At 40.3% G+C, this 27314-nt stretch overlaps 1 protein-coding gene and 1 long non-coding RNA gene across 4 annotated transcripts; one reads left to right on the top strand and one right to left on the bottom strand.

Annotated features, from left to right (window-relative positions):
* Nucleotides 1–47: 47 nt before the first annotated feature.
* On the top strand, nucleotides 48–23116 carry PIK3R4 (phosphoinositide-3-kinase regulatory subunit 4). 3 transcript variants are annotated; one of them, XM_046931748.1, is made up of 20 exons: nucleotides 48–130; nucleotides 326–1093; nucleotides 2356–2489; nucleotides 2670–3252; nucleotides 5023–5157; nucleotides 6974–7195; nucleotides 8649–8822; nucleotides 9631–9731; nucleotides 11757–11960; nucleotides 12731–12932; nucleotides 14399–14598; nucleotides 14938–15148; nucleotides 15918–16083; nucleotides 16869–17033; nucleotides 18141–18352; nucleotides 18621–18752; nucleotides 20165–20265; nucleotides 21247–21335; nucleotides 21774–21882; nucleotides 22486–23116. In XM_046931748.1, the coding sequence occupies exons 2-20, from the start codon at nucleotides 364–366 to the stop codon at nucleotides 22654–22656; spliced, it is 4041 nt and encodes a 1346-aa protein (XP_046787704.1). In that variant the 5' UTR covers nucleotides 48–130; nucleotides 326–363; the 3' UTR covers nucleotides 22657–23116. The 3 variants fall into 3 exon arrangements, with proteins under 3 accessions (XP_046787704.1, XP_004939498.4, XP_001235241.1); XM_004939441.5 differs by having other exon boundaries at nucleotides 9586–9731; XM_001235240.6 differs by having other exon boundaries at nucleotides 48–174; nucleotides 9586–9731.
* Nucleotides 23117–23415: 299 nt separating this feature from the next.
* LOC121112226 lies at nucleotides 23416–26988 on the bottom strand. Its single transcript, XR_005856461.2, has 3 exons — nucleotides 26893–26988; nucleotides 25167–25253; nucleotides 23416–23944 (listed from the first exon to the last, which is right to left on the bottom strand). It is a non-coding gene; the product is annotated as an uncharacterized LOC121112226 (long non-coding RNA).
* Between the last annotated feature and the right edge of the window lie 326 nt (nucleotides 26989–27314).

Raw genomic sequence — 27314 nt, 5'->3', positions numbered from 1 at the left:
CACCGCCCCTTCCCCGCCCCGCTCATGGTGCCGGTTCCGCCGCCTTCAGTCCCGCCTCGCTGCATCCCGCGGCCGGGGGGTGTCCCGGCTCTGTCAGGCCGGGCGGGCTGTGCCGGGCTGGGCCTGGCCGGTGAGCGCCACGAGGGGCTGCGGGGCCGCTCGGAGCCGGGCCCGGTAGGGGAACCCAGAAAGGAGTGGGAGTGGCGGCGACGGGGCCCGCGCGGGACCGCGGCCTGGGGGAAGCGGAGGCTGCGCGGGAAAGGGGGTAGATCCGTGGTCGGGCCGATCCTATCCGGGTTGAAATGTTCGTTGTCTTTTTCCCGAGGTGGACGGGTGCCGCCCGCCGCTGCAGGAGGGGCCGCCATGGGGAACCAGCTGGCTGGCATCGCCCCGTCGCAGATCCTCTCGGTGGACAGCTATTTCTCTGACATCCACGACTTCGAGTATGACAAAAGCCTGGGGAGCACCCGCTTCTTCAAGGTGGCCCGAGCCAAGCACCGGGAGGGGCTGGTGGTGGTGAAGGTGTTTGCCATCCAGGACCCGACCCTGCCCCTGACCAGCTACAAGCAGGAGCTGGAGGAGCTGAAGATCCGGCTGCACTCGGCGCAGAACTGCCTCCCCTTCCAGAAAGCGACCTTGTCCGAGAAGGCCGCCATGCTCTTCAGGCAGTACGTGCGGGACAACCTGTACGATCGGATCAGCACGAGGCCGTTCCTCAATAACATCGAGAAAAGGTGGATCGCTTTCCAGATCCTGACGGCGGTGGACCAAGCGCATAAATCTGGAGTCCGCCATGGGGACATTAAGACTGAAAACATCATGGTGACCAGCTGGAACTGGGTTCTTCTGACGGACTTTGCCAGTTTTAAACCAACTTATCTTCCTGAAGACAACCCCGCTGACTTCAACTATTTCTTCGACACGTCGCGGAGGAGAACGTGCTACATCGCTCCCGAGCGCTTTGTCGATGGCAGCATGTTTGCCACGGAGCTGGAAAACATGAGAGATCCCTCCACTCCTCTGGTAGACCTGGCCAACAGCAATCAGCGAACAAGGGGAGAGTTAAAACGTGCAATGGACATCTTTTCTGCAGGTACTGAGAGAGATCCACATGCTCTTCATGGTTGCGTGTCAGGGGTGCACAAAGCTTATTATTTTGTTTGTTTGTTCTTTTTACTTTTTATCTCTTAGTTTTTTATCATAGCAGGCTTTGAGAACAGCTTGTGGAAAAAAAATTGCTTACCTTAAGCAGTAGGACTGGTCTCCAAACCTTTCAGTCACAGAAAAATTACAGACACAATAGAGTAAGCTACGTGACTTAAATGCATCCCCATGTTATCTGAGGAGCGCAGTCAGACACTGTTCTGTTACAGCTTATCTCTGCCCTGGTTCTACAGGTCACAGACTGTGATCTTCAGGTGGCTGAGGTCCCAGGAATGCAGTGTTTGCTTCTTGGTACCCATGAGGAGGAACCTGTCAGTGGCACACTTAAGGTCTGACTACCTGGGAGCAGAGCTGCTTTCCAGCACAATTTGGCAATATTGGCTTCAGAAGCTCCTTATCATTATATTTTTCCCACAGGCAGGAAGTTGGATAACTCAGTAAGCTCCTGTCATGGTTCCACTCAAAAATTCTTGATAGAGTCCCATTGTAGGAGCCCTTCTTGAGTCACAGGCTTGTTTTGAGTCATATGTTTGGCCTATTAGAAAAAAAAAATAATAATGAAAATCTGAACACTGAGGTCATGGTTACTTCACTTTCACCAGCCAAGTTTCCAGGCTGCTCCACTGCCAGGACAAGATGCTAACCATGGCAAGCAAACTGCAGGAACAGGACACAAGCCTTTGAAGAGGACATGCATCATATACATAACAGGGTGCCATGCCTGGCAATCTTGTTATTTCTCACTGTTCTTAGGAGTTTGTTTGAGTGAATGTATGCTGTCCCTCAGCATCACTGTGGAAGCAGAACTTATTCTTGCTTCGTTTGACCTCTTGCTTGGTCTGTGCTTGATTTACTGGCGCTCTTCCATGTAACAGTGATGTGGGTTCATTTTCTGATATATTTTCCATTTGGCAGGTGGTTGAAATCAGTACCTCATGTTTTCTAATTGCAAAATTCTCTGCTGTTGGCACATTTGAAATAGCATACCTGGGAGGCATTTCAGAGATCAAGTGCAAAAGCCAGTTTTTGGAGATGGAGATGCTATCCCCTTCCCACAAGTTAATTAGTCAGCTCATTAGCCTTGTTTTTTAATCAAGCTAAGGTTCACATAGGATCTGTTCTTATCTGTGTACAGAAAACAACATTTCTGTTTGCAGTTCCCTCACATCTTTGACTATTTTTTTCCCCCAGGCTGTGTAATAGCAGAGCTGTTCACAGAAGGCGTCCCCTTGTTTGATTTATCTCAGCTTCTGGCTTACAGAAATGGCCTCTTTTCCCCTGATCCAGTTCTAAACAAAATTGAAGACCGCAGTATCAGAGAGCTGGTAAGGGTGGGCTGCAGCATCAGAATAATTTTTGTGGTCTGTTTGTAGTTTATTTTACCTACTTTCATGACAAATTGCTTGTCGGTTTTGGTTGTTGGTTTGGGTTCTTTTTTTTTCATTATGAGTGTCTAAACCTTTAATCTTTCTCTCTTGCTCATTCTTGCTTCTGCCTTTCTCAAGGTCACTCAGATGGTCCATCGTGAGCCAGATAAACGTTTAGCAGCTGAAGATTACTTGAAACAGCAACGTAACAACGCCTTTCCAGAAATATTTTACACTTTCCTTCAGCCTTACATGGCCCAGTTTGCCAAGGAAACATTTGTATCAGCAGACGAGCGTATACTGGTCATACGTAAAGACCTGGACAACATCATTCACAATCTCTGTGGGCACGATCGCACCGAGAAAGCCGAGGGAGAGACCAAGGAGAATGGGCTGGTTATCCTAGTGTCTGTGATAACTTCCTGTTTACAGACTCTCAAATACTGTGATTCAAAACTGGCTGCTTTGGAGCTGATTCTTCATTTAGCACCAAGATTAAGTGTTGAGATTCTTCTGGATCGTATTACTCCTTATCTGTTACATTTCAGCAACGACTCTGTGCCCAGGGTGAGGGCAGAATCTGTGAGGACACTAACTAAAGTTCTTGCTCTCGTCAAAGAGGTGCCACGCAATGATATTAACATTTACCCAGAGTATATCCTGCCAGGCATTGCACACTTGGCCCAGGATGAAGCCACTATCGTCAGGCTTGCATATGCTGGTAAGTAGAATTCCACTCAAAACTCCAAATCCTCTTTTTTAATGTACTTCTTTCACTGTTTTATGTGCTCACAGCCAAGGTAAGGGGTTAGAGCCTGGTGCTCAGGGAAGTAGCTCTGCTTCTGTTCTCTAGATAAACAAGGACATGACGAGTAAAAGTACTTCTCCTGTCAACCATGTATTTATCTATGTATGTGAACAGGGCTTTCGGAGCCTGCCCACCCTCTGCAGATTTAATTAATTTACCTTAGTTAGCATTTTGTTAGCTCAGGCTGATTGCTTAGAGTGGCCCAAATTAAATTAATAAATATGAATCATATGTAAAGCATCTATTTGTTGTTATATTTCAGTTACTTTCCCACACAGTGAAATTTGGTGTTTAGGGCTAAGATCATCTGCTATGTAATAGTCTGGCTTATACCTTCAGATATGTTTTCTTCATATGTTTATTCAGATACCTGAATCGTGGTGGTTCAGGAGGCAGTTTTGTAACAACACCCTTATTTACCATTTACCCCTTAGCGTTATTTGCTTTGACCATTCTGTTTAATAACACACAATTCAGTTCACAGTGTTCCAGGTGATGTGTTTATGTTGTTTTTTTAAACTAAATATACTGATAAAGCTCATTATCAAAGGCATTGTATAGATGGTGAGTCGAACCAGGTGCTTTGGTTCACCTTGGTGTTCCGTGTTTTGGGCTTTATGGAAGAGTCATTTCCTCCTGCCTCACTTTTATTTCCAGACTAGGAGGAAAGAAAAAAGAAGAAACAACAAAAACAAGAAGGCCAAACTTCTTGTTCTAAATTCTAAGTCTAAATTAACTAATTTAAAGCTGAGCTTGTTAAATAAGCTGACCTGGGGAAAAAAAGAAGAAGCCAACTCTGTTTCTGCAAGTACAAAACAGCTGCAGATCTCACTACCCAATAGATTCCAGTTGTGTTTGCTTGAATCGTGGATAGCTAAGTCTGGCTAGGTTGCCTTCAATTCAAACAGCTTTCTTTTAAGAAAGCAATTGAATTTCAATAAGTTAATAAGGAAATAAGAATGTTAGGCTAACTTTAAAAATATATACGTGAGTTAAATAGTGTTACCACACCTTTTGGAAGCAGTGTGACTGGTGACTTACAGGATTTAATCCAGGCTGTGTACAGTTTCCATTGGCATGTTGATGTTGTCTTGGCTGAGACTCAGAATGGCTGCTTAAGTGGGACGTAAGCCCTAGCAGGGTTATTCCTGTGCCAGCCATTGCCTGACCCATATAGCCTGAGTTGCTTCAGCAGCTTCCAAACACTGCAGGATGGTGCCAAATGGCATGGATAGATACAGGAATAAATGTCTTCAAATTGGAACCCAGCCCTCAAGGGTAACCCCAAGGATACAAATCCTGGCATGGTGGCATGTTGTTGTTTTGGGTTGTCGTTAATTGGCCTTTCAGTTCTATCAAGCTACTTAGTCATCCACCTGAGATAAGGTGGTATTTTGGGCTAGTTTCGAAGACTAAAATTAGTTGCAGTAACATTTGATATCCTTACAATTTTTCCACCCATTTACACAACATTACTGTGTGATAGGATGTGCCTGGTAGCTGTGCTGTGTTTAGGGACACGAGTCCCTGAAGTGGGTTTGCAGAACATATTGTGTAATTTCAGTGCTATTTGCCCATCCTGACTGGTATTCTGAGTGGTTTTAATATCTCATAAGGGGATCATCAGAAGTCTGTAAATGGGCAAAGTAGAACAATTCTAAACCAAAATGTTTTCCTCTGCAGAAAACATAGCATTGTTGGCAGAAACAGCTCTAAGATTTCTGGAGTTAGTCCAGCTGAAAAATCTAAATATGGAAAATGAACCAAATGGTGAAGAAATGGATGAAACATCTCACCCTAGTGATAACTATGATACAGGTAATGTAGCTTCCACTTACCTTGCCCCTTTATAATAGCAAATAGTAGGGCAGAGCTCCTAACTAGCACTGGTTTTTGTTGTCACTTGGCCTTCCTATAAGTGGGAAAAAATGCTTTGCCTCAGCAAGTATCTGTCACAGCTCCATGTAGAAACTGGCACCTCTGTTCTGAACACTGTGAAAGACAAAAAGAAAGAAAGAAATGAGCATGGTTCTCTGGAAGTTCTCAAGGTATTTGAGGCTGGTTAGCTGTATATCCAACTTCATGGTCCCTTAAACAAGTCAGCTCTGTTCCGAATACCACTTCCACTGACGTGCTTGGTAGGGTTAACTTTGAAAAATCTGACAAGCTCTGGTGTAGTCACAGTACTGTATTTTTCAGTCATCTTTCCCCTGACGGTTCATGTGCCTGGCTGTTCTTGTCTGTTGTTTGCAGATGCCAAAAATGTGGGCGTCTCTGACAGCAACATGGTCATCTGTGCTATTGTAACTGTTGCACAGAGTTGTTTGTGTTTTTTTTCCTTCCCTTGGCAAGGAGGGGTGAGTAATAAGTGGACTATGTGTCAGCTTCAGTCGGTCCCTTTAGTGATACATATGTTTCTTGTATAATACTGAGCAAGTTTTCTAACTGAGAAGTTTGTGGTTAGACTTCTCTTCTGGGGTAAGTACATTCATCTGCAACCGATTATAATTGGTAAACTTCTCATGCATACACTATTTGGTAGCAAAAAAGACATGCTTCAATTATATTTTAAATAGCTGCAGAATGATACTTAAAAAAAATCCCCTTTCAGTTCCTTTGTGTGAGCCATTGGGCGTTCACAGTAGCTGAGGCATGAGAGAAAGGAAGGCCCATCTTACAGGCTCTATTCCTAAGAAACACTGTCCTGTATTACCCAGCTAGCTTGGACATGAAAGTAGTAATGGAAGGAAGAAAAAAGTTTGAATGGTTCTATTATTTTCATGCTTTCAGAAGCTAAGGCTGAGAAATTTGAACCCAGGAGGCAACTTTTCCACGTGACTGACAAACTGTTTTGGAGAGTAAATTAGCTGGTCTTCTGACTGCCTTCAGGCAAATGGCAATTACCCCTGCAAAGCTGGAATAGCAATATCTGAATTTTGTGCTATTTGCTTGAGAATCTCCATTGTAGGCTTTCAGTATTAGCTTATGCATCAACGATACTGTTATTTCTACTTAGTGGAATTTTTTTTCTCAGTTGCATCATGGAATAGAAGCAAGGGGTGAGATCACTGTCAAATTTTTGTCACTATTGTCACGGTAACTGCTAGTGTTGTGTAACGTTGGAAGTGCTCATGTTGTCAAGTATTGTTTATTTCTCTCTGACCTTAATGAAGCTCATCTACCTCCCTAAGTAAAAATATGCTCTTGTCAATTCACAGATTTTACAACTGATGGTCAAATAGACATGTAAAACCAGAGTTGTCTCGGAGTACCTTGTTTAACACAGTAATTTTGCTGCTGACTCATTCGATGCATTTTCAGTTCAGCATTTCGTTTTTATACAAAATTAGTTGGATCATCTTAGTTGAAATGAAGACAAATGTAGAATTGCATTTCTCTGGTAATATTGTCTCACATTTCTGTAGTCTGACTTTGCCACTACCCTCATGCTTAGTCTGAAGTCTTTCATAAGCCAGTCCTTGGAATTATTGAGATTCCATTGCATTGTTCATCTTAGCAAGTTTTTCTATGGTGTTATTCAGGATATCAGTTTAACTCCCATAGCAGCAGGCAGTATATGTGCATGTACTGCTTCTCACCAATCACACTTTGTTCACTCTTTTGTCTCCTGCAGAGCTGCAAGCCTTGCATGAAATGGTCCAGCAGAAAGTTGTCACTTTGCTGAGCGACCCAGAAAATATTGTGAAACAAACACTAATGGAAAATGGAATAACCCGTCTCTGTGTCTTCTTTGGACGTCAAAAAGCCAATGATGTTCTTCTATCTCATATGATCACTTTCTTAAATGATAAGAATGACTGGCATCTTCGAGGAGCTTTCTTTGACAGCATTGTGGGTAAGGGTTTGATTTCAGCCAAGCAGAATAATTTTTTCATATCTTTGAACCTGAGGCCATTTCTTCTATAGATGTATGCAATTTAACTATGTGCATGGTCCCATTCCTCAGTAGACCTGTTTGTGTGATAAAAACTTTGCACTGATTACCATATCAGAGTAGAAGTGAAGAAGTTGTTTAATGTGTAAACTTAATTATGATGGGAAGACATCTAATTGTGTGGTATTTGTCAGTCCACAATAACTGGGTTAGAGGCAGATACAGTTACGGTCTATGCTGTGTATCGTCTATGACAACAACAATGATAAGCCTGAGTTATTCAACGAAAAAACAACTTTCCTCTCTTGAGAATGACCAGAGGACTTACCCCGTTGCTTTCAGGAAGGAATGTCGGCTTGATGGATGTAAAGCAAGAGGAAAGATCAGAATTTCAGCGAGGTCCATCTCCCTGACAGTTGCCAGAGATTAATTATAGTAGATGGCTACTAATCCAAGGAAGCGATTCCAGATGACAGTTTCACGTGGGCACTGGCTGGTTGTTGTGTGGGAAAGGAGAAGAAAAGAATAAGAAAGCAGTTTTTTTTCTACTGGGATGTGGCTGATAAGTTTTGGTCCATCGGCTTCAAAGGGATTACATTTATTTTGCTTTTAATCTTGGCTTCTTTCAGACATCTTTGAAATATATTTTAAAATTGCATTTGTTTTTGAAACTAAGGGCTTCGTGGTGATAAATATTTAGAGAGTAGCTAACTAACTCAATCTTGAGGCCATCTCAGACTGGAAGAGTTTTAGAAGATTGTTTTAAAAGTTGCTTTTCAACTGATGGCAATTACTGTAGTAGATAAATGAATGTATGTGAAAGACATTCTTTGCTGATAACTAGTCCAGTATCCAGTTCAGCCTTTCAGGAAGCTGAATGCTATTCAAATTACCATCACTGCTAAATTAAAAGACAAAAATCCTGCCGATGTTCTTTCATCAGTGCTCATTTACCCTTTCCACGTACAAAAGCAGGCACTGCATTCCCACCCTTAGGAGCACCGCTGTTTTTGCCTCACTGTTTCAGACTTGTGCTGGCCAGCTGTGCATTTACATCCATGCCTGACCTCTGGGAGGACTTCAGCAGGCACAGAGATCAGTTTTAGTCCAACAGCTTTCAGAATATTTCTTTTACTTTCTGTTTTCTCAGAAATTTTAACAAAGATTGCGTCTTCCACGTTTACTTCTGTGTGAGTACTGGGTTTTGTAGGACTGAGGCCTTGAGATTTGCTTGCTGCATTGCTGTCTCAGTATGTGCATGTGTCTCTTGTTTTGATAACTTTCTTGGAAAGTGCTTACTGAATCTCTGTATGCTGTAGGACTGAAATTTTAAACTTCGGAGAGGAAAAGCAAAGAAGTGTTATTTTGGATTTTTATGTGGTTTTTGTTTGTTCGTTTGTTTTAACATTTTCAGGTGTTGCTGCTTACGTTGGCTGGCAAAGCTCCTCAATACTGAAGCCTCTGCTTCAACAAGGACTCAGTGATGCAGAAGAATTTGTCATTTATAAGGCCCTCAATGCTCTTACTTGTATGTGCCAGTTAGGGCTCCTGCAAAAGCCTCATATTTATGAATTTGCTTGTGATATTGGTAAGTTGAAAGACTGACAGTTACCTTGTTTTTCTATTACAGAAAACTTCATACTACAGAAAGCTTCATGGCCAGCTTAATAAAGTTCCATAGCCTAACTGTTCAGTATGCGAACCTATAGTACTCTTTTAGGGTCTACTCAAATTAGGATGCCCAACATTCACTAGCTGTTTATCAAACAACTGGTCTTTTGAGACTTTATCTTTTTATGGCTTTTCAAAAGCATTCATAAGTTGGGGCAGGTGATGTGTGGTTTCATATTTCGTGACTGGATACTGTCCCTTGATTTCAACTTCATAAAGCCTGTGTAATTGAGATGGACTTCTGAATCCAATAGGAAAACATTAGTTATCTCACAGTATAAATAGTGACTATTCAAGGAAGAGAAGGGAAGAAGGAATGAATAAACTATTTACTTAAAAAGAAAAACAAATCCTTGGTACTTCAATTCTCTTGAATTGCCCAAATTAAAGTTAGCATTTATTTTTGGGTTACTCTCCTTTGCAAGTCTGGAGTTGACAATGAGAAGTGAAATGAATAGATAGGACAAATATTCCTTCTGGCAACAGAAAGGAAGCTCCACACCTCTGGCCCAGTAAAGTTGATAAAATAATTTTCTCATTTTAGGTGTCAATTGTAATGCTACCCTGGAGGAAAGGCTGAAATTAGGGGTGGTTCTGGGGGGGGAAAAGACATTACAGGCTGCCTTTTATAGGATGGTCCTCTCTTTAATTTGAATCTTCTAACAGTAATTTTCTTTCAGCACCTTTCCTATGCCATCCTAATCTTTGGATACGTTATGGTGCAGTGGGATTTATCACTGTGGTTGCACAGTACTTAAATATTGCTGATGTCTACTGCAAGTTAATGCCATACCTCCATCCCTTTATCACACAACCAATAATACAGGTAATGCTTCAAATATTAATGTGAATATACCTTGACCAGTCATAATTCTGTGGTCTGTTGTTGCCATGGTGCTGGCTGTAAGAACATTAATTGTTTTGTCATTCTTTGTGGTTTGGTTTTGTTTTGTTTTCAAGTAAGATTAGAGTTGTTTGAGTTTTTGTTTTTGTTTTTGTTTTTTTTTTAATCTCTGCTGGCAAACATGAACGGCCATTGCCATTCATGACTTATCAATTCCAGACTTTCAAGACTGTGTTTGACCCTCTGAAAACATGAACAGCCTGCTAGCTAAGTTATTGCCATGCTCATGACTTTTGCAGTGCTACTTGTGTGCTTCATTGCTTTGCCAAGACGAAGGGCAGAGTGCTCAGCGTGTGTCTAGGAATGGCCTGCGTAATGCTGGCAATGTCTGCATGGACATCTTTGCATACAGCTTTAGGACCTGTAGAATCCATCTCTCAAGTGTTTATGTAGATAAGAAGCAGCTGCAGTACTTGCATTGAAGTGTGCATCATGTATTTAATGTTTGGTTTTTTTTTAATCATGCAGTTGTTCGTTTAATTAAAATAATATTTTTCTTTCTCTTCCTGCACAGTTTTTTGCAGTGGTCTAGGCACTGGTTGATAAATGTCTATCTTGTTCATTTATTACTTTACTGTCTTACTCTAGTGTATAAATCTTAGCTTTGCTTTGCAACATTACACAGAATACGCAAGTTATATTGAGTTGGATCAGACTAATTTTTAACTTATTTCTCATGTAAATAGTTTGCTTTGAGGAGCAAGTTATAGTAGTGAGGTCTCATGGCATTGTGGTGAAGGAACAACGCCAACCCCACTCCATTATTTTGAGTATTCCAACTTTTATACAAATATTTATATCATAATTTTGCGCCAAATTAGGTTTGTCCATTTAACTCAAGGGCAGTAATTAGGTGGTCTGTTTTATCAGTATTGCCCAATTACTTCCTACCACCATCTTAAAACCTAATCTTGAAACAGGAAAGATCAAGAACTAAAATAAATGTATAAACTCAAAGGAGTGTTAGGTCTGCAAGTACGCTGAACTGTGTACAACAATTTTTGTCCAGATGTTCTCTGGACACAAACAGACACTGAATCACCACCTGTGAGAACAGAAAGTTCTTATCTATTACAGTAATGAACAAACTTCCCCAGTTTCTGGTTCTAAATTATGCCTGAACTCGACAGTTTCTTGTGACTGTTTGCTATTCTCTCAATATGCTTTTGAGGATTACTTAATTACATGGTTGGATACATACCGTTGTATACATAGAAGGAAAGCCAGTAATCTGATACTGGGAAAGAGCTTTTCTATTAAGTATTTTTACAAGGTAAATGTAAGACAGTTTGAAATACCATTGTATTTGTAGTAGAATTTTTAATCCTAGTTAGCTCAGTCAAGTTAATGTTCTGAGACTGCTGGGGAAACAGGGAGAGAACATGGAGAAAATTGGATCTGACCAACGCAAGGAAAAGATCTAGAAGTTGCATGTGTGTTATTGGTATGGTCATGTCATCATTTGATGTCTTAGTGTGATTGATTATTTATTTATTGTTACTGAAAGCTTGAAAGCATGTCCTCAGGATCACAGAATCGTAGAATCATTAAGGCTGGAAAATATCATCTAGTTCAACCATCAGCCCCTCACCATGCCCACTAAACCATGTCCCTCAATGCCACATCTACCCTTTTCCAGGAAACCTTCAGGGATGGTGACTCCAGCACTTCTCTGGGCAGCCTGTTATGGTAATAGGATAGAGCTAGAAAATAGCTTTTAGAACAAGCCTTCAGAGCAAGAGTTGGTTTGGGTTGGGTTGTTGTTGTTGTCACTTCTTCATTTGTTTTTTTGCTTGTTTTTATATTAATATTCATTGTTGTCCAATTACCAACCTGTAGGCTAGGAAAAAAAGTAGACATGACACGTACAGCTCTTTACTGTTAGATTTCCCCATATTTAATGGATATCCTTCTTCCCATTGACTGATTTCTCTTTTTGAATTGCAGATAGATAAAGAAATAGTCCTGCTAAGTGTACTTAAAGAGCCTGTCAGCCGTTCCATATTTGATTATGTCTTAAGATCAAAGGATATCACAAGCCTTTTCCGACACCTTCAGATGCGTCAGAAGAAAAGGAATGGTGTTCTCCCAGACTGTCCACCTCCAGAGGACCCTGCCATTGCACAGTTGCTGAAGAAGCTACTTTCACAAGTGATTGTTTTTCATTTGTACTTTGAAAGTCAGGGTTGAGGCTCTTGGGCTCTGTACCAGCAACCTTGCAGTTGCTGCTTTTAGAGGATCCCAGTCTGAGTTTCACTATAGGTTTGTTGGACAAAGAGTTCAGAACCTATGGAAGATTCTTAAAAGTTCTGCCAGAAATAGGGCAGCTTTATGTGTGAAATCCCCAAATATATTTTCTTTTTGAAGATTTCAGTTGTATGTCTGAGATTTTAGACGCGATATATCAGTGTTGTAGAACATAGGTTATGTAATGTGCTGGAGAGAAGTGTGCATTTGTTGAAGAGGCAGACATGCAAATAACTGTAAAAACAAAGGAAGCTGAAAAGTTTTGAAGCTTGTATGTGAAAAGGGGAAGAGTAAGAATCACTCACTCACATGAAGTAGTGAGAATTAGAAAGAGGAAGAGGTGCAGCCAAGCGAGTGTGATGTTCTTTTACCCCACTGTTTGTGGGCTGTACGCATAGCCTAGATGGCAGTTAAGCAGATTGCACCAGATGGTGATCCAGTATTAAACGCAGCTCTTCTCTTACCATTCTTCCTCCCCTGAGGAAGAAAGATAAAAATACAGCAACTTACCCAAAGTATCAAGTAAGTAATAGACTGGTGTCTTTGAGTTTTGAGTCTGTGTTCCGCCTCTTTCCTTCTGAGCCATTTAATTTTACCACTTCTTGTATCTGCATGCCTTGATGCATGTTCATTTTCAAAAAATAAATAATAATATATTTTCTCTTACTCTGTAGGGGATGACTGAGGAAGAAGAAGACAAACTGTTAGCACTGAAAGACTTTATGTTAAAATCAAATAAAGCTAAAGCCAATATAGTGGATCAGAGCCACCTGCATGACAGCACTCAGAAAGGGGTGATTGATTTGTCCCTTCTGGGAGTAATCAGGAGACAAGTGGATCTGGTTAAAACAAAGCAGGAGCCTGATGACAAACGTGGTTGGTATATTTTGTAGTCTATCTAGATAGAACCAAGTCTTTTATTTACTCTCAGCAGTTCGTCCTACATAATTATTGCCACCCTCACTGAATTAGCAATAAGAAAATCTAGCATGGTTTCTCAATAGCATGCTGCTGTGTGAAATGTGAGGTTTGGTGATGCTCTCTGCAACAGTGAAAGATGGGAATATTTTGCTTGTGAGAGTACTTAAATTAGACTTCATTTGCTGTAGTAATGTGCACAGCCAATTGTCAGAAACGGAACTAGTAACCCTTTGTAACCAGGTGTGAATTGTGAAGGCTACATATCTGCCATCACTCTTTTCTCTTAAGAAGCAATGAGCTATTAAAATCTGAAAATCCAGGATATCTTCTTGAGGTAGCATAGTTTGAAGTATTGGAGTGATACAGGCTGGCACTGAGAATTGCTAGCTGTCAGTTATCATCGAGTACATACTTCCTCTGCTTTAGAGTTGTTCAGCTGCCCATCCACTTCTATTTTGCTTTGCTTGCTCTTCTTTCTGCTCATAAAGCCCCTTATATTTCCATGTTCGGCTCTGAAGTCCATTTTCTGTGAACTCTGTTCCAGTTGTCTGTATCATCAGAACTCTTCCAGGTGATGTCTGAAAGTGCTAAGAGGAAGCTTAAACTTGTAGGTCCCCCATCTGCATGCCATTGACATGTTCTGTGGTTTTAGATGTTAAGATACAGAAATATCTGCAAGCCATGTAACTATTGTCATCTTATTTCCAGAATTAAGATGCTTGTCTGCAAATGGTTTGCATCTAATTTTAAAGGAAAGTACATAAGAATAGGATTTTTCTTTCTCGTGTATCATGTGGAGTCAGGAGTGGACAAGATTTAGAAGTTAGTATGTAGAGTGAGTGCTTGGACTGATTTCTTTCACCTAAAACTCTTGCCTATAAAATCTTCATGCCTTTAACTTTTCTTCACTGATTTCGTCCAAGTTTAATTAGTCCCATGTTTTCATTTCACTGTAAGTGACTCCAAAGGAATGATGAAAATAATTCATTTCCTCTTTATAGATAGCATTCTTTGATCTACAGTTGATCATTTGCAATGATTTATCTACTGTTCCATTACCAGCTTACCTCTGACTTAAGCCAATAAGTGAGTAACTCACACAAGGAAGAATTTTTCATGTGGATTCTTGCAGCTTTCTAGATGCAAAAAATTCATGATATTGGAATTAATTACTCCATGAGTCAGCTGTAAGATTAATAAGTGTAAACAGAACACTTGCCACATGTTCTGCTTGCCTCCTAAAGCCCTGTCAGCTGTCATAAACAACCTAGCAGTAGTTTTTCTCCATTAACTATATATAGATAATAAATTGGCATGTATACATTGGTCTCACATGTAGTCTGAAAATAATGAATGAGGGCTGCCATGACTGCATTTCTTTTTTCGCTCCCTTCCCTCCCCTACCTCTCAACTCCTTATAGCTAGAAAGCATGTAAAGCAAGACTCTAATGTAAATGAAGAATGGAAAAGTATGTTTGGGTCTCTGGAACCACCCAATATCTCCCAGCCAATACCCAAAGGACATGGGCAAACTGCTGATCTGGAAGCTATCCAGGCTGGGAAACCACTTCGTTCAGAGTCCTCAGCTGGCATTTGCACCACTTTGTCATCCTCCCCACAGGTACGGCTGAAAAACACCATCTTTGCATAGAATCAGTTGAGTTGGGAGGGACCTTTAAAGGCCATCTAGTCTAACTCCGTTGAATGAACAGGGACATCTACAGCTACATCAGGTTGCTCAGAGCCTAGTCCATGCTCTTATATAAATACTTTCCCATACTTTAATTGTTTTCAAATGAGATGTTTTTGATTGAATTTTTGTCATGATGGCTCTAAAATACTAAGTTAATTGTCATCAGTATTGTTGCCATTGTATATTTGATTAAAACTAATCACTTCTGCAAGTCTTTACCTTTGCAATATGTAAGGCATGTATTTGTAAGTGCTCGTCTTCTTACAGGCAACCGATGGAACAGTTGTTCAACCCAGGAAACCAACAGTACAGGTGCTGAGCAGTACAGTGTCTCCATCTGCATACCAGTTACGCATCACCACTTGCAAAACTGAACTCCAGCAGTTGATTCAGCAAAAGCGAGAGCAGTGTAATGCAGAAAGAATTGCCAAACAGATGATGGAGAATGCTGAGTGGGAGAGCAAGCCTCCACCTCCAGGTAAATCACGGGCCACCGAGGCCAATCGATAGATGCACAAAAGGAAAATGTTTTGAGTTAAAACTTAATTATCCTAAGGAAAAAATGCAAAGCGTTAGGAAAACAGGACATTTTAGGAAATGTGCTCTCTATGCACAGCACTTATTTAGAAAAATATCTGCCTGCCTATGAAAGAGGATCTGGAGCCCAGATCTTTACCTTTGCAGTAATGGACCTAAGTGACTGGTCTAAAGCTCAGGGTGTGCTCTCTGCTACAGTGAGTTTTCTGAAGCAGGATGTTTACAACAGGGTCTGTGGCAGATTATTTGCCTGATTACAGGTGATCTGTGCACTAGCTTCTCTACAATGTCCATGTGTTCTAAAGGGCTCTTTGTAATTTCACTGAATGCATGTAGAACTGATCTAAAAGAAAATACTTAACTGGTTCTGCCAATAAGGTTTAGTGTAGAGTTGAGCAGATAGCCTTTTTAAAAATGCGTCACCTGTGCCCCATCCCTGGAGACACTCAAGGTCAGGCTGGATGGGTCTCTGAGTGCCCTAATGTAGCTGTAGGTGCCCTGTTCATTGGAGGAGTTGGACTGGATGACCTTTAAAAGTCCTTTCCAACTCAAACAATTCTATGATTCTATGTTTTCAGTGCCTTCTATGCTTTGAAGCTATCATGACTATTTCCCAATATGCCTGTTGGTGGGTGAGATCAGGGGAATCTTCATCTTCCCGTTAGGTTACGAATCAATGCCAAGCTTTGTGGTTTTGTTTTTCCCTGTAGGATGGCGTCCCAAAGGATTGTTGGTAGCTCACCTTCATGAACACAAATCTGCAGTGAACCGCATTCGGGTCTCTGATGAACATTCCATTTTTGCCACTTGCTCTAACGATGGCACAGTGAAAATCTGGAACAGCCAAAAAATGGAAGGAAAAACCACTACAACCAGGTAGCTTTAAAACTCAGGGAGCTGCTATTTTAGTCTGTTTTTTATTGTAGAACTTGGAGAAAAATATGAATCATTTGTGGCTATGTTGGAGATCTCCATAGTGATATACACTGGTGTTTCTCTTGGCATACAAACACAAGATAGTAGAAGCAGATAGTATTTACAAGCAAATCTTGTTCTTTCCTTAACTAATTGAAACAGCAAAAGAATTGCTTCAGAATGGTAATTACAGGCTTTTTGATTTTGTTTCTATAAATAACATTCTGGTGCTGTTGTTTAAAGCCGTCTGAGTTTCTTTGGAACAGATTAGCTTTATGATTAACTGTCTCATTCACTGATAGTTGATGCAGGAAAGCTGTGTTGTTGGTTGAAACACAGGTGGGTGGTTTGGGGCTGATGGTCTCTGTGAGAAGTATTTTTGGGAGAAGAGGATGCATCTCAAAATACAGAGGCAGTGAACTGCAGTGTCAGTTAAATAACAGTAACTACAGTATGCTGGTTTGATAGAGATCTGGGGTAGACTGATGTTCTCTTTGCCTGGTAGACAGATGTGTGCTTTTGCACCTGGAGACTGTCACAACCCATAGGCTCAAAAATGGATGGTTAAACTTGCAGAAGCAACTCAGGCTTCGCTGCTTTCTAATTTTGGAATGCTTAAAAAGCATTGTTTTCAGAGGTCTCTTGAGCCATCAGTTTTAAATAGGTGTTTGAGAGAAGTAATTTTTATTTAAATTTCCACAAATTACATTTCCTCTTTTTCTGCCCCCTCTCCTTTTACTGTTCAGGTCAATTCTGACATACTCTCGGATTGGAGGACATGTCAAGACTCTTACATTCTGCCAGGGCTCACATTATTTGGCCATCGCTTCAGACAACGGTGCTATCCAGCTTCTTAGTATTGAAGCTTCAAAGCTCCCTAAATCTCCTAAGATTCAACCAATTCAAAGCAGGTACGTACTTACAGCAGTTAAATCTCCCTGCAGAACTCAAGCTGCTAGTGTATCCCTTGCTTAGTGTGTGTTTGCTCCAAGCTCCTGCTGGCTGATCCCAGGCTGTTCAGGAAGGCTATAATCTTATCCTGCTTAATAAAGAAGTGCTGAAAGGCAACAGTGTAGGAATGAGGATTTAGAGCTCTTGGTTATCACTATCTGCTGTGTCACTGGACTCATTATGAGTTTGAAACAGTCAGTAAGTATAAATACTTCTGAATTCTTTTATTTATGTGCTGGGTTTGCTAGTTTCTTACCTCCCCTATTACAATGTTAATCTCCAAAATAACTTCATAAATATTCTTTTAGAAGTCATTAATGGGCATTCACAAACGTACAGTGCCTAGTTTGGCTTCAGGCCTGCAAATTTGTCTCCCACGCTCTTAATATGAGTAATGTGGCGAAGATATGAGGGATGGGATACTATTTAGAGGAATGTTTGGATGGTTTTGGTTTTTTTTTTTTTACCTTTCCATATAAGCAGTTTTGAATATTTGGCACCAATTCAAGTGCTTAATCTTCCAGCTTGAATGAGAGACACGTCCAACAGCTGTCTCAGACATTTTTCAGCTCTAAATAAAAGTAACTTCTTGTTTCAAACATCCTCTCTTGTTTGGGGTTAAGTTCATAAATGGAGCAACCTTAATCTAAGGGAGGTGGAAACTACAAACCAGAGATGTATTTTCCTTTTGGCATATACTCAGTCACACACAGTGAGTGACTGAGTGCAGTTCTGTCAGTACAGCAGTGGAGAGGAAAAAAGAGATGTGTGTCCCTGCCAGTAAGCTCTGGGTAGGTGAATATCTGAGAAACACAGAACATGAGTCTGAGGGAAATATATGAAACAGAGACACAGAGCACTGCAAAGAGCTGTTGACAGAAGGCCTGCAGGTGCTATAGACAGAGGTTGATAGAGTGTAAGCATGTGTTGTAGTAAGATTAGAGAATTGTTTCTAGCCGTTGAGAAGTAACATGAAGAAGACAATGCTGTTAGTCATTAGCTATCAAAAGGAGTCTTAAACTTGGAAGTAATATCTATTTCTAAATCAGTGTATTCTTTTAACCCAGATCCTTAGATTTGAAGGATGATGGCTGTGTGGTAGATATGCATCACTTCAATTCAGGAGCCCAGTCAGTGCTGGCTTATGCTACGGTTAATGGGTCTCTGGTTGGATGGGATTTGCGATCTAACAGCAATGCTTGGACACTGAAACATGATTTGAAGTTAGGCCTCATAACCTCATTTGCTGTGGACATACACCAATGCTGGCTGTGTATTGGTAAGCCTGTATTTCTTATTAGCTGATTTTTGTTTCCCCGCTTTGATTTTCCTTTACAATAGCTATAGCTCAAGCTTTTGCTTCATCTGATTGACTAGAATATGCCATTTTTCAAACAAGGGGAGAGAAATAACCCCCTGATATATTTGTGGGAAGCAGTCTTATTGGTAATTACTTGGAAGTCCCATCTCCTAGAAATAGAGCACAAGGATATGGACAAAAACCCATGCAACTGTCCCTCTGACTGTGGACAGCTATCTCTCACCAGGCACAAGCAATGGCACCATGGCATGCTGGGACATGAGATTTCAGTTACCAATCTCCAGCCATTCTCATCCTTCCAAGGCCCGAATCAGACGCCTGCTCATGCATCCTGTCTATCAGTCTTGGGTTATTGCAGGTAAACCGTCTTAAATTTACCTCACTGTTGACAGAGTCTGTGATTAAAGAAGCTTCTGTTTCAATTTCTGCTTCAAGCCCTGCTTTACGTTTTCTTTTTGTTTGTTTTTTGTTCATATTTTCTTCCATTGTAGTCTTTCTTGTGCTGTGCTTGGGGAGAGGAAAAAGGGAAAGCTCATGCTTGTATCCTACCACTGTGCACTTCTTGGCTTTCTAAATGTAAAAAAGGAGAGAGGTAAAAAAAACATCTAGTAATAAGCCATTATGAAAATGACAGTTTTTGGAATTCTTATTTTCTGGAGCATCGCTCTCATGAGTGTCCCTCCCTGTGTGCTAACACATCACTTTTTGTAGTCAAAATGTTATATAAGACAAAACCCAAAATCATGACGTACATTGAAGTTGATGGGAATTCTGCCACTGCATTCAGTGCCCTCGTAGAGCAGGGACTAAAAGGTTGTTCCATGTCCAATCCCCACTTAATTCTGACCCAGCTCTGCCTTGGGTTAGAGCTTTCAAAAAATCTTACAAGAGTCCTCATCTGGTGTGCTCACAGCTGTTTCATCCTCACCGCATATAGCACTGTCATATGCCGTGCTCATACTGGAAAGTACTTCCACGTGTTTGCATCAGGAAGACATTCCAAAAAAGACAAGTAGTATAAGCTAATACTGCAATAGTGAAGTCGATAAAGTTGCTATAAAATGAGCTCATAAATAAGTTTCCTATTTTACTTAAACTTGCTTCTTAGGTTTGACTAATTCTTTCAGCAGTGAACCCTGGGACCAAATCAAATTTGTTTAAAAGTCATGCAAAGAAAAGAATGTTCTCTGTGCTTCCTAGTTTTTCTTCCCTGATAAAGAATAAATTGGTGACAAAGTTCATTATTTTGGAATAGTATTGGAAAACTCTTGCCTACTAGGTTGATGGCAAACATGTAAACATTCCCTTTAGCAGAATTCTTTGCCCATCTACCTTATAAACATGGGTGTGAAATGTCATTGTAGCTACTGAACTTGAGAACTTTGGATATGCTATCTTAGCTGCCCAGGAATAATCTCCAAAGTCACTGATGACAGTGCCAAACAGGCAGACCATCCATCGTTGCTAGAGAAGCATGAGAATTTATCTAGGGAGGAAATTATGAGGTTTTAATTCTTTTTAAAGAGGGTGGAAGATTAGAGCAGGATTATTCTGAATTCTCATGAGTGAGGCACTTTACTGGAGCTGCTATCAAGGGATTAAAAACAACAAAACACATGCATGGCTGATAAAGCAAGACTAACAGCTGCTTCAGAGAGCAAGTAAAAGAGCATCTCTATGTCATACCCTCTGTGTCGTGTCATTAGAGTGACCAATGAGAACCAAAGCCACAAGTTTTATTTGTATGCATTGGCATTATCTTTCCTGTAGCTGTTCAAGGCAATAATGAAGTCTCCATGTGGGATATGGAAACTGGTGATCGACGCTTCACTTTGTGGGCCAGCAGCGCACCGCCTCTTTCAGAACTGCAGGTCTGGTCTTTTTCTCTTCCCGCTTCTGTTCTGTAGCTGGTCCAGAACAATCTCAGCCTCCATGCTGTGAATCAGTACAGTTACACGTCTCTGTGGCCTTGCCAGTTTGCCACCAGGAACTCTTTCTCTTATTTATTTTGGCACTGGAATTGTTTTGCTGTCAAAACTCAATTCCTTTTGTAAAACAGCAGTGTAACCTAAATCTTCATTGGTATCTTCCACTGCATGTGGAACGTAGCCACTCATATTCTCACAAAACCTGTCAGCCAGTCAAGCCTGGAAAGGTTTTAGTGAAGCCAAAATTCATGGTATGGCATCTTGTACTTACTTTTACTTGCAGTGTCTGGGAATGTGGGTACTCCATAAGCATCTGTTCTTTCGCACGTTCCTTTTATAATACAATGCCATTGCTACACTTAAATGTTAGGTTAAAGTATGGAACTCCACTTCCAGGAGTTAACTGGGAAAGGAGCAATCTGGGATAGAATAACAAATAACTGCATCTTCTATAAAGGTTGCAAATGCAGACCTGGACTCTACCTAAACTTGAATTTGTACATGCTATGAGTTTGTCAGGTTCACTTTGTTTGACCACTCACTTTACAAAGTTGAATAGGAAACTTTGTGATTTGTTTCTGCTGTACCTCCCTTCCTTAATTCCTTCATACCGTAAAAGTTTGAGTGCATGTGCTTCTCAACAAGATTCACCTGCTTTATTCTCTGATGAATAAACTCTCTTATTTGCCATCATTGAGAATTGTTGGGGATCTTGGAGAGTTTAATCTGTAGTGTTGAAACAAAAGGAAGCACTTTACCTTAATATTCTAAGATGTGGCCTATTAATAAATTAACTTGGTTTTAGTCACAGGCATTTGGAAATGGAATGGATAAATGTGATAAAGAATTTGTCAATCGTCCTTTGTCAAGCATGGCAAGAGCTTCTGATAGTACTTCTTAATAAATACCTCTTTTCTCTACTAGCCTTCTCCTAACAGCATCCATGGAATATACTGCAGCCCAGCATCTGGTAATCCCATATTACTGACAGCAGGCTCAGACATGAAAATAAGGTAATAAATCCAACAACACTGTTTGATGCTCTCCCTTTTACCCTTGTCTGTGTATTAAGTTTCGCCAAGCACTGTGAAAGTAAGCTCTAAGAAGTCTAAAACAGTAGTGCTGAAGATGTGTTCACTAGCAAGCATCAGTGAGCAGAAAGAATTGTTCTCAGCAAAATTAGTGCAAAACTCTGTTTTTCTGATATGCAATATGTACCATTTTGTAAAGTTGTTGGTAGGCAGCATAGCAGAAATAAACCCCCCAAAAATGACTTGTGTAAGCTTGCTATGAACATTGATTTCTCTGCTTCTTTTGTTTACTAGGTGCACAAAGCATGTAGTAGTTGTACTCATTAATTTTCACCACGAGCAAGAGATGTTTTAAGCTGCTGTGTTTAGCTGATTTAAAAAAAATAAATTAATAGTTGTATTGTGTTTCTTTATGTTTAGGTTTTGGGATCTAGCCTACCCTGAGAGATCTTACATTGTTGCTGGAAGTTCTAATTGCCCATCTGTGTCCTACTATAGGAAGATAATTGAGGGCACAGAGGTGGTTCAGGTATTTTGCTTTGTTTGATAACATGATGATAACATGATGGCCCTGTGGGTTACATTAACTGCACAACAGTTTTAACTGCAACTATCTCACTTCTTACAGATGGTATCGGCACAGTGTTTTGACATAGCTGGAAAGAAGCCACTTTAAAAGAAAAAATATCAGTTATTTTTGACAGAATTAGACTTACCAGATAATACTTGATGCAGAAGCCACAGCTTTGAACCAGTTTTTAATAAAACCCTTGGAATGTTATGGTGTATGTGTTACTGTAGCTTCTTTTTCCCTGTAGGAATGTTAAATCTTAGTAGCTTTTATGTCATTGAAATAAATATGGGGAACAACAGTGATTTTCCTAATCAGCTGTTATGTCAGTTCAAAGCAAGAGAGACGTTTTGTGTGATGAAAAGAAATGAACCGAGAAATAGTTAGAAGCCAACCATCAAAGGCTGGCAGTTTCTGTGGTTTTGTTGTTTGTTTGTCTGAAGGTTATTTTTTTTGGTCTTCACAGCTTGGAAAACTGTTATGTGGGACAATGCTCACCTTTCAGTAAATATATTATTTTCACTTTTTTCTTTTTTTTTTTTTCCTTTTTGTTTTGCATAGGAAATTCAAAACAAGCAAAAAATGGGGCCCACTGATGAGACCCCGCGGAAGGGTCCAGAGTCTCTCCCAGTTGGACACCACGATATTATCACAGATATTGCAACTTTCCAGACCACTCAAGGGTTTATAGTAACTGCATCAAGGGATGGAATTGTTAAAGTATGGAAATAAAAGTTGCACTAGTATATAGTATGTAAATATTTGTAATAAATAAATGATGTTATAATGAAGTTTTCAAGGACTGTTTCCAGATCATGGAATAGAATGGACTTCAAAGACTATAAAGGGGGTAATAAAGTCAGTTATCAGTGTCCTACCACCCTGTTAAAAGCACTTCTTAATCACTTCTTTTATTAAAGATGTTTGGTATCAATGACATTTCCTTGAAAGGCCAAGCAGTTTATGAAGAAATTGTTTAGCTTGGCCTATCCTACATTGTTCTCAAGGATCTTTCAGAAGTTGATGGAAGGAATTCCCACCTTGCACACTGTAAATGTATAAAAAGGAGAGGGCTGCTACAAGTATGTCAGCGTCTGACTGCTGCTGCATTGAATCTGAGAAATGAAATATGAACCAGTGCACTAATGTTCCTGCGTATTCTAATAACTGTAATAAAGTCCACTTGAGCTTCTCTGTTTCGTACCTGAGTCTGTTCACATCCATTGTTCTAATGTGGTGACTGTGTTGTATGGTGGTTATAGTATAAAAACAATCTGCAGGGAAAACGAGCGTTGGCTCAGCCTTTAGAAATGACAGTATTGTCGGGCAGCAAAATTGTTAGTTTCAGTAGGTCATCTTTTGTAGATGCTATAACAATTCCAAAGACTTTTGATTCTTCCTTTTTACTCTTTTTTTGGGGGGAGGGATTTCAGAAGCTTTGGTTTAAAAGATGGCAGTCTGTTTATGATCCTTTGATCAAATACAATGGGTTTTCTTCTCTTTGTGTGCTTTTGCTTGGTTGGTTTTAGATATTCAAGTTGACCTCTATGTTCACCTGTTTTTACATGTGCTTTGCTATCCGCCTGTTGGCTCTGGTGAAACAACTCATAACATGACAGCCAGCTGCAAGATTTTGGAAAACTGGGTGAAAGCACTAAAAGCCTGTCCCCTGAGAAGGTGATAGCATTTATTGCTAGAGAGTCTTTAGTAACATTTAACAGTTTTTGTCCAGTGCACAAATGCACAGGAGAAACTGTGTATGTGTAAATTCAGTAAGCTATTCCAATAAGACTACAACAATCCAATTAATTAGAAGCTAAATAGCAGCTCCCCAGAGGTTATATAGATCAGAACTCCCAGGATGTCTCAGGATGATCAAACTATATTTCAAGAAGAAAAAAAAATCATACCTGTAATTGAGTGTTTTTCAAGTTAGCATCTCTGCTTCTTGCTGTTGCCTGTTGCAGCCCAGCTAACACTAGCCCAGCTTTTGCTCTCTGTGCTTTTGACTCAAGAGGTTCTACAAAATAGTGATTATCTGAATTGAAATGTCTTTTCTCAAAGGAAAGAAGGGTGCCTGTTGTCTAATGTTTTAGCTCTTTTCTCCTATTTTCATATATCTTTACATTTTTCAGCAATATGCCTTTCTGTTGGGCAAGCAATATGTGAGACAAAGTTGCATTTAAGCATGTCCTTATAGATACCCATGCCCTGTCTTCAGTTCCTTGCATTGTCAGGCTGCCTCCATTTGCTTGATGTAGATTTTGCCTTTTTACCTCCTCCTTTTTACCCAGTGCCAGCAAGGATCTTGCAGCTTCTAGGATGCTATTGGGGAAGGATGAAGCCATGCTCATGTAGGGCACAGAAGAAAGGAAGAGGAGCATGGCTTTCTATGCCTGCTGCCAAAGATTGGTTGAAGATGCCATCAGCTCCTGCTGGGAGAGGTTGCATCAACAGCTGCTCCTAACACCCTTCTTAGTAGTGGCTAAAAAGGGGAAAAAAAATCAGCATCTGGATCTAACAACAACCTATCTTATCTGGGGAGGTTATCAAGAGTCATTTTATGATGCCACTTTCCTCAGCACTCATGGCTGCATCCCATCAGGGCTCAGGGACTTTATGTATGTCCAGTTTCCTTAAATACTCCATGGTCTGATCCTATTCCACCAAGGGTGCTTCTTTTTTACTCCAGATTATCCCCTTCGTCTCCTCTGACACTGCTTCAGTCCCAGTATTGACTCCTTATACATTCATACTGCCATTGCTATTAAAACTCAGGAAGTGTATTGCATCTGGCCAAGGCATGATGGTACACACCTTGTGCCTAGAGGAAGAACACAAGACTTGAATGCCATTTGCCCTAGGCCCAAATTAAGGGCAGGACATATATCATCCTTGTTACACACGGTTATATTAATTGTGATATATTTTAGATGAGTTTAGCCCCTTTCCTATTATAAAAGCTGTCCAATTCATTTTGGATATGCAGTGAAATACTGGGATAGAAGCAAGAAAATAACACAAAGCCAATAATGCTGGGTATTTTCCCTAAAATATGCTTTAGATCTTTCATCTCTCTCTAACACTATCTGGTCCCTTTAAAGTAATTAAAACATGTATCTCTACCTCCAATTAATCTAAGACATAACCTGAAAATTTTGAGAAATTAATGCTAGACTATGGTCATTTTCATATTGTTATATAACAAAATCTAATTAAAAAAAGGTTTTAAGTTTACTCACTTTCATTCAGCAGAAACTGTGGGCAGTAATCTGGTCCCAAGAACAGCTGTTCTTTGTTGGAAGCCTGAATTAGGTCTCAGAATTCAGCTATTTTGGATTACAAAACACAGATGAAATATGTGAATCTGGGTTGATGTATGGCAGTAGTAGTATACCTATATTCTTGCACTTTTAAACTACAGTTTAACTTAACTAACACCCCCCACAGCACAAACATAACATGCTGCTCCCGAGGTACATTTTCAAGTCTGTTGCTTGACTAAAGATGATCTATGACAGCATCCAGAAGGTACTGCTGAGGGGTTCATGTGTTTTGTTTTATACTTGGGGAGGATCATGGGATGGAGCAGGGAGCAGCTATGCTTAATTAATGCTGCTGAGCAGTAGGTATGTCTTCAAAAGATGTTTCTCATTAGAGAACAGGATGTTATCTCAGGATAGGCAGCCATATGTCCATTTAAATATTCATACCTCAGTTTCTATTCTGTTACTGGACAGTTATTCCTATTTTAATTAATCCATTTTAATAAAGCTGGGCTTACTAGCATTCAGAGAAAGGCTCTCAGCTGTAGTGTTCAAGCTGCATTCAAGTTGGAGCTGAGTGTGCATGCAAACATGTGGTTTACATATGCAAGCATAGTGCAGAAAGACACCTGGGGGACTAGATGGGAGGAAGGGCTCTCTCTGACCTGAGATCAGCACAGCACACCAGAGATCCTTTCATGGTTCCACCATTTGTTTACACCACAGCTGTTCCAAAGAAAACATCAAGGGTTTCAAAAAAGTAGGTGCTAGGTGCTCCTTAACTTAGAGAAATGCTTTGAAGCTTGAGCACCCAAAATACCAAAAGGGAAGTATAAACTCAGATAATGTATGACATTCAGCACCTAGACTCCTTACAGAAGTGTGTTAAGTGCCTAGAAGTAACAACACCAGAATGTTTTGCTAGCATTAGAACTCAGTATTTTACAAAAACATCTCACTATCTGCTGAGCACTCATGTTCCTCGCTGAAAGGCAGCAGCAAGAGAAGTCTAGTCAGTTGCCTACAAAATAATCCTTTTAATATCTTACCTTGTGTAACTACTCAAAATCCCTATAGTATTTCATGTGACTGAAAAGGGGGGGGAGGGGGGGTAGGGAATCCAGTGTTGCAAAACACTACTTGCTGGACCATTTGACACAACCAGCAGGATGAGACAGGGATTAGACAACAGACAAGCATCCTGTGGTAGCTAGTATATTCCTTCCTTCAAGGAGAAGCCCAAAGGATTGATGCCAGGGATGGAAGAATAAAAAATAAATATGTTAGGAGGCTTTGATTGTTGTTCTTCAAGAAGGGACAGCTGGTTGGTCTTATCTCAAATAGCTACAGGAGTATCATCAAGCAGGCTGTCTGAGGTAATAAGATGGAGGATGTATGTGTGGAAGGCACAAGCAGTTCAGCTCATGCAGACACACAAATTTCTCCTTATCAAGCACCAAGCATCCAACACATTAAGACCCTCCCCTCATTGAAAAACAAGAAATTTGAGCCAGCAGCAAGACTAAGTAACCTCGGATGACTAGCAAGAGCCAGCTAAAAGGAAGAGATAGATTGCAGGCCACCCAGGGAACTCTGTCTCTTTGGACAAAGAACCTAAGATAATAGCATCAGCAATTGCTACATGAGTAGGTATGTTTGATTTTTGACCTCCATCTTTCAAGAGAAATAATTATTTACTTACCTGAATAAAATGAGAACATCAGAGTTCTAAAGAAAGTTCTAAAGGAGACCAGATTGCCAAGTGGTCCTGTCTGAGAGGTAAGAATTTCTTTGAGTCTCTTCCAAAAAAAAACAAAACCTGTTTTTCCAAAATAGGCAAACTCCCTTCCTCATGTACACCTCATGACTTAAGGAGAGGGAGTAAATCATTTTAAAAAGAGGAGAAAAACTACTGTCAGCATACATAAAGAAACAGATATTACAGAGAAAGCCATTTTGATGTTTAGATAGTAAACACTTCAGAATTAAAACATCATACATATTTTACCAGAAAGCAAACAGCAGTTCGATACATTCTTCAGAATAGGTAGACTAGCAATAGGCCCCCAAAAGATATCTAATGTGTCCTCCTTAAGTACTAGCCACAAATATAGAAGAAGAACA

The sequence above is a fragment of the Gallus gallus genome, chromosome 2 (genome assembly GCF_016699485.2).
Source record: "Gallus gallus isolate bGalGal1 chromosome 2, bGalGal1.mat.broiler.GRCg7b, whole genome shotgun sequence".
Taxonomy (NCBI): Eukaryota; Metazoa; Chordata; class Aves; order Galliformes; family Phasianidae; genus Gallus; species Gallus gallus.
Note: the sequence above shows the minus strand (reverse complement) of the source record. Positions and strands in the feature narration are given on the sequence as shown.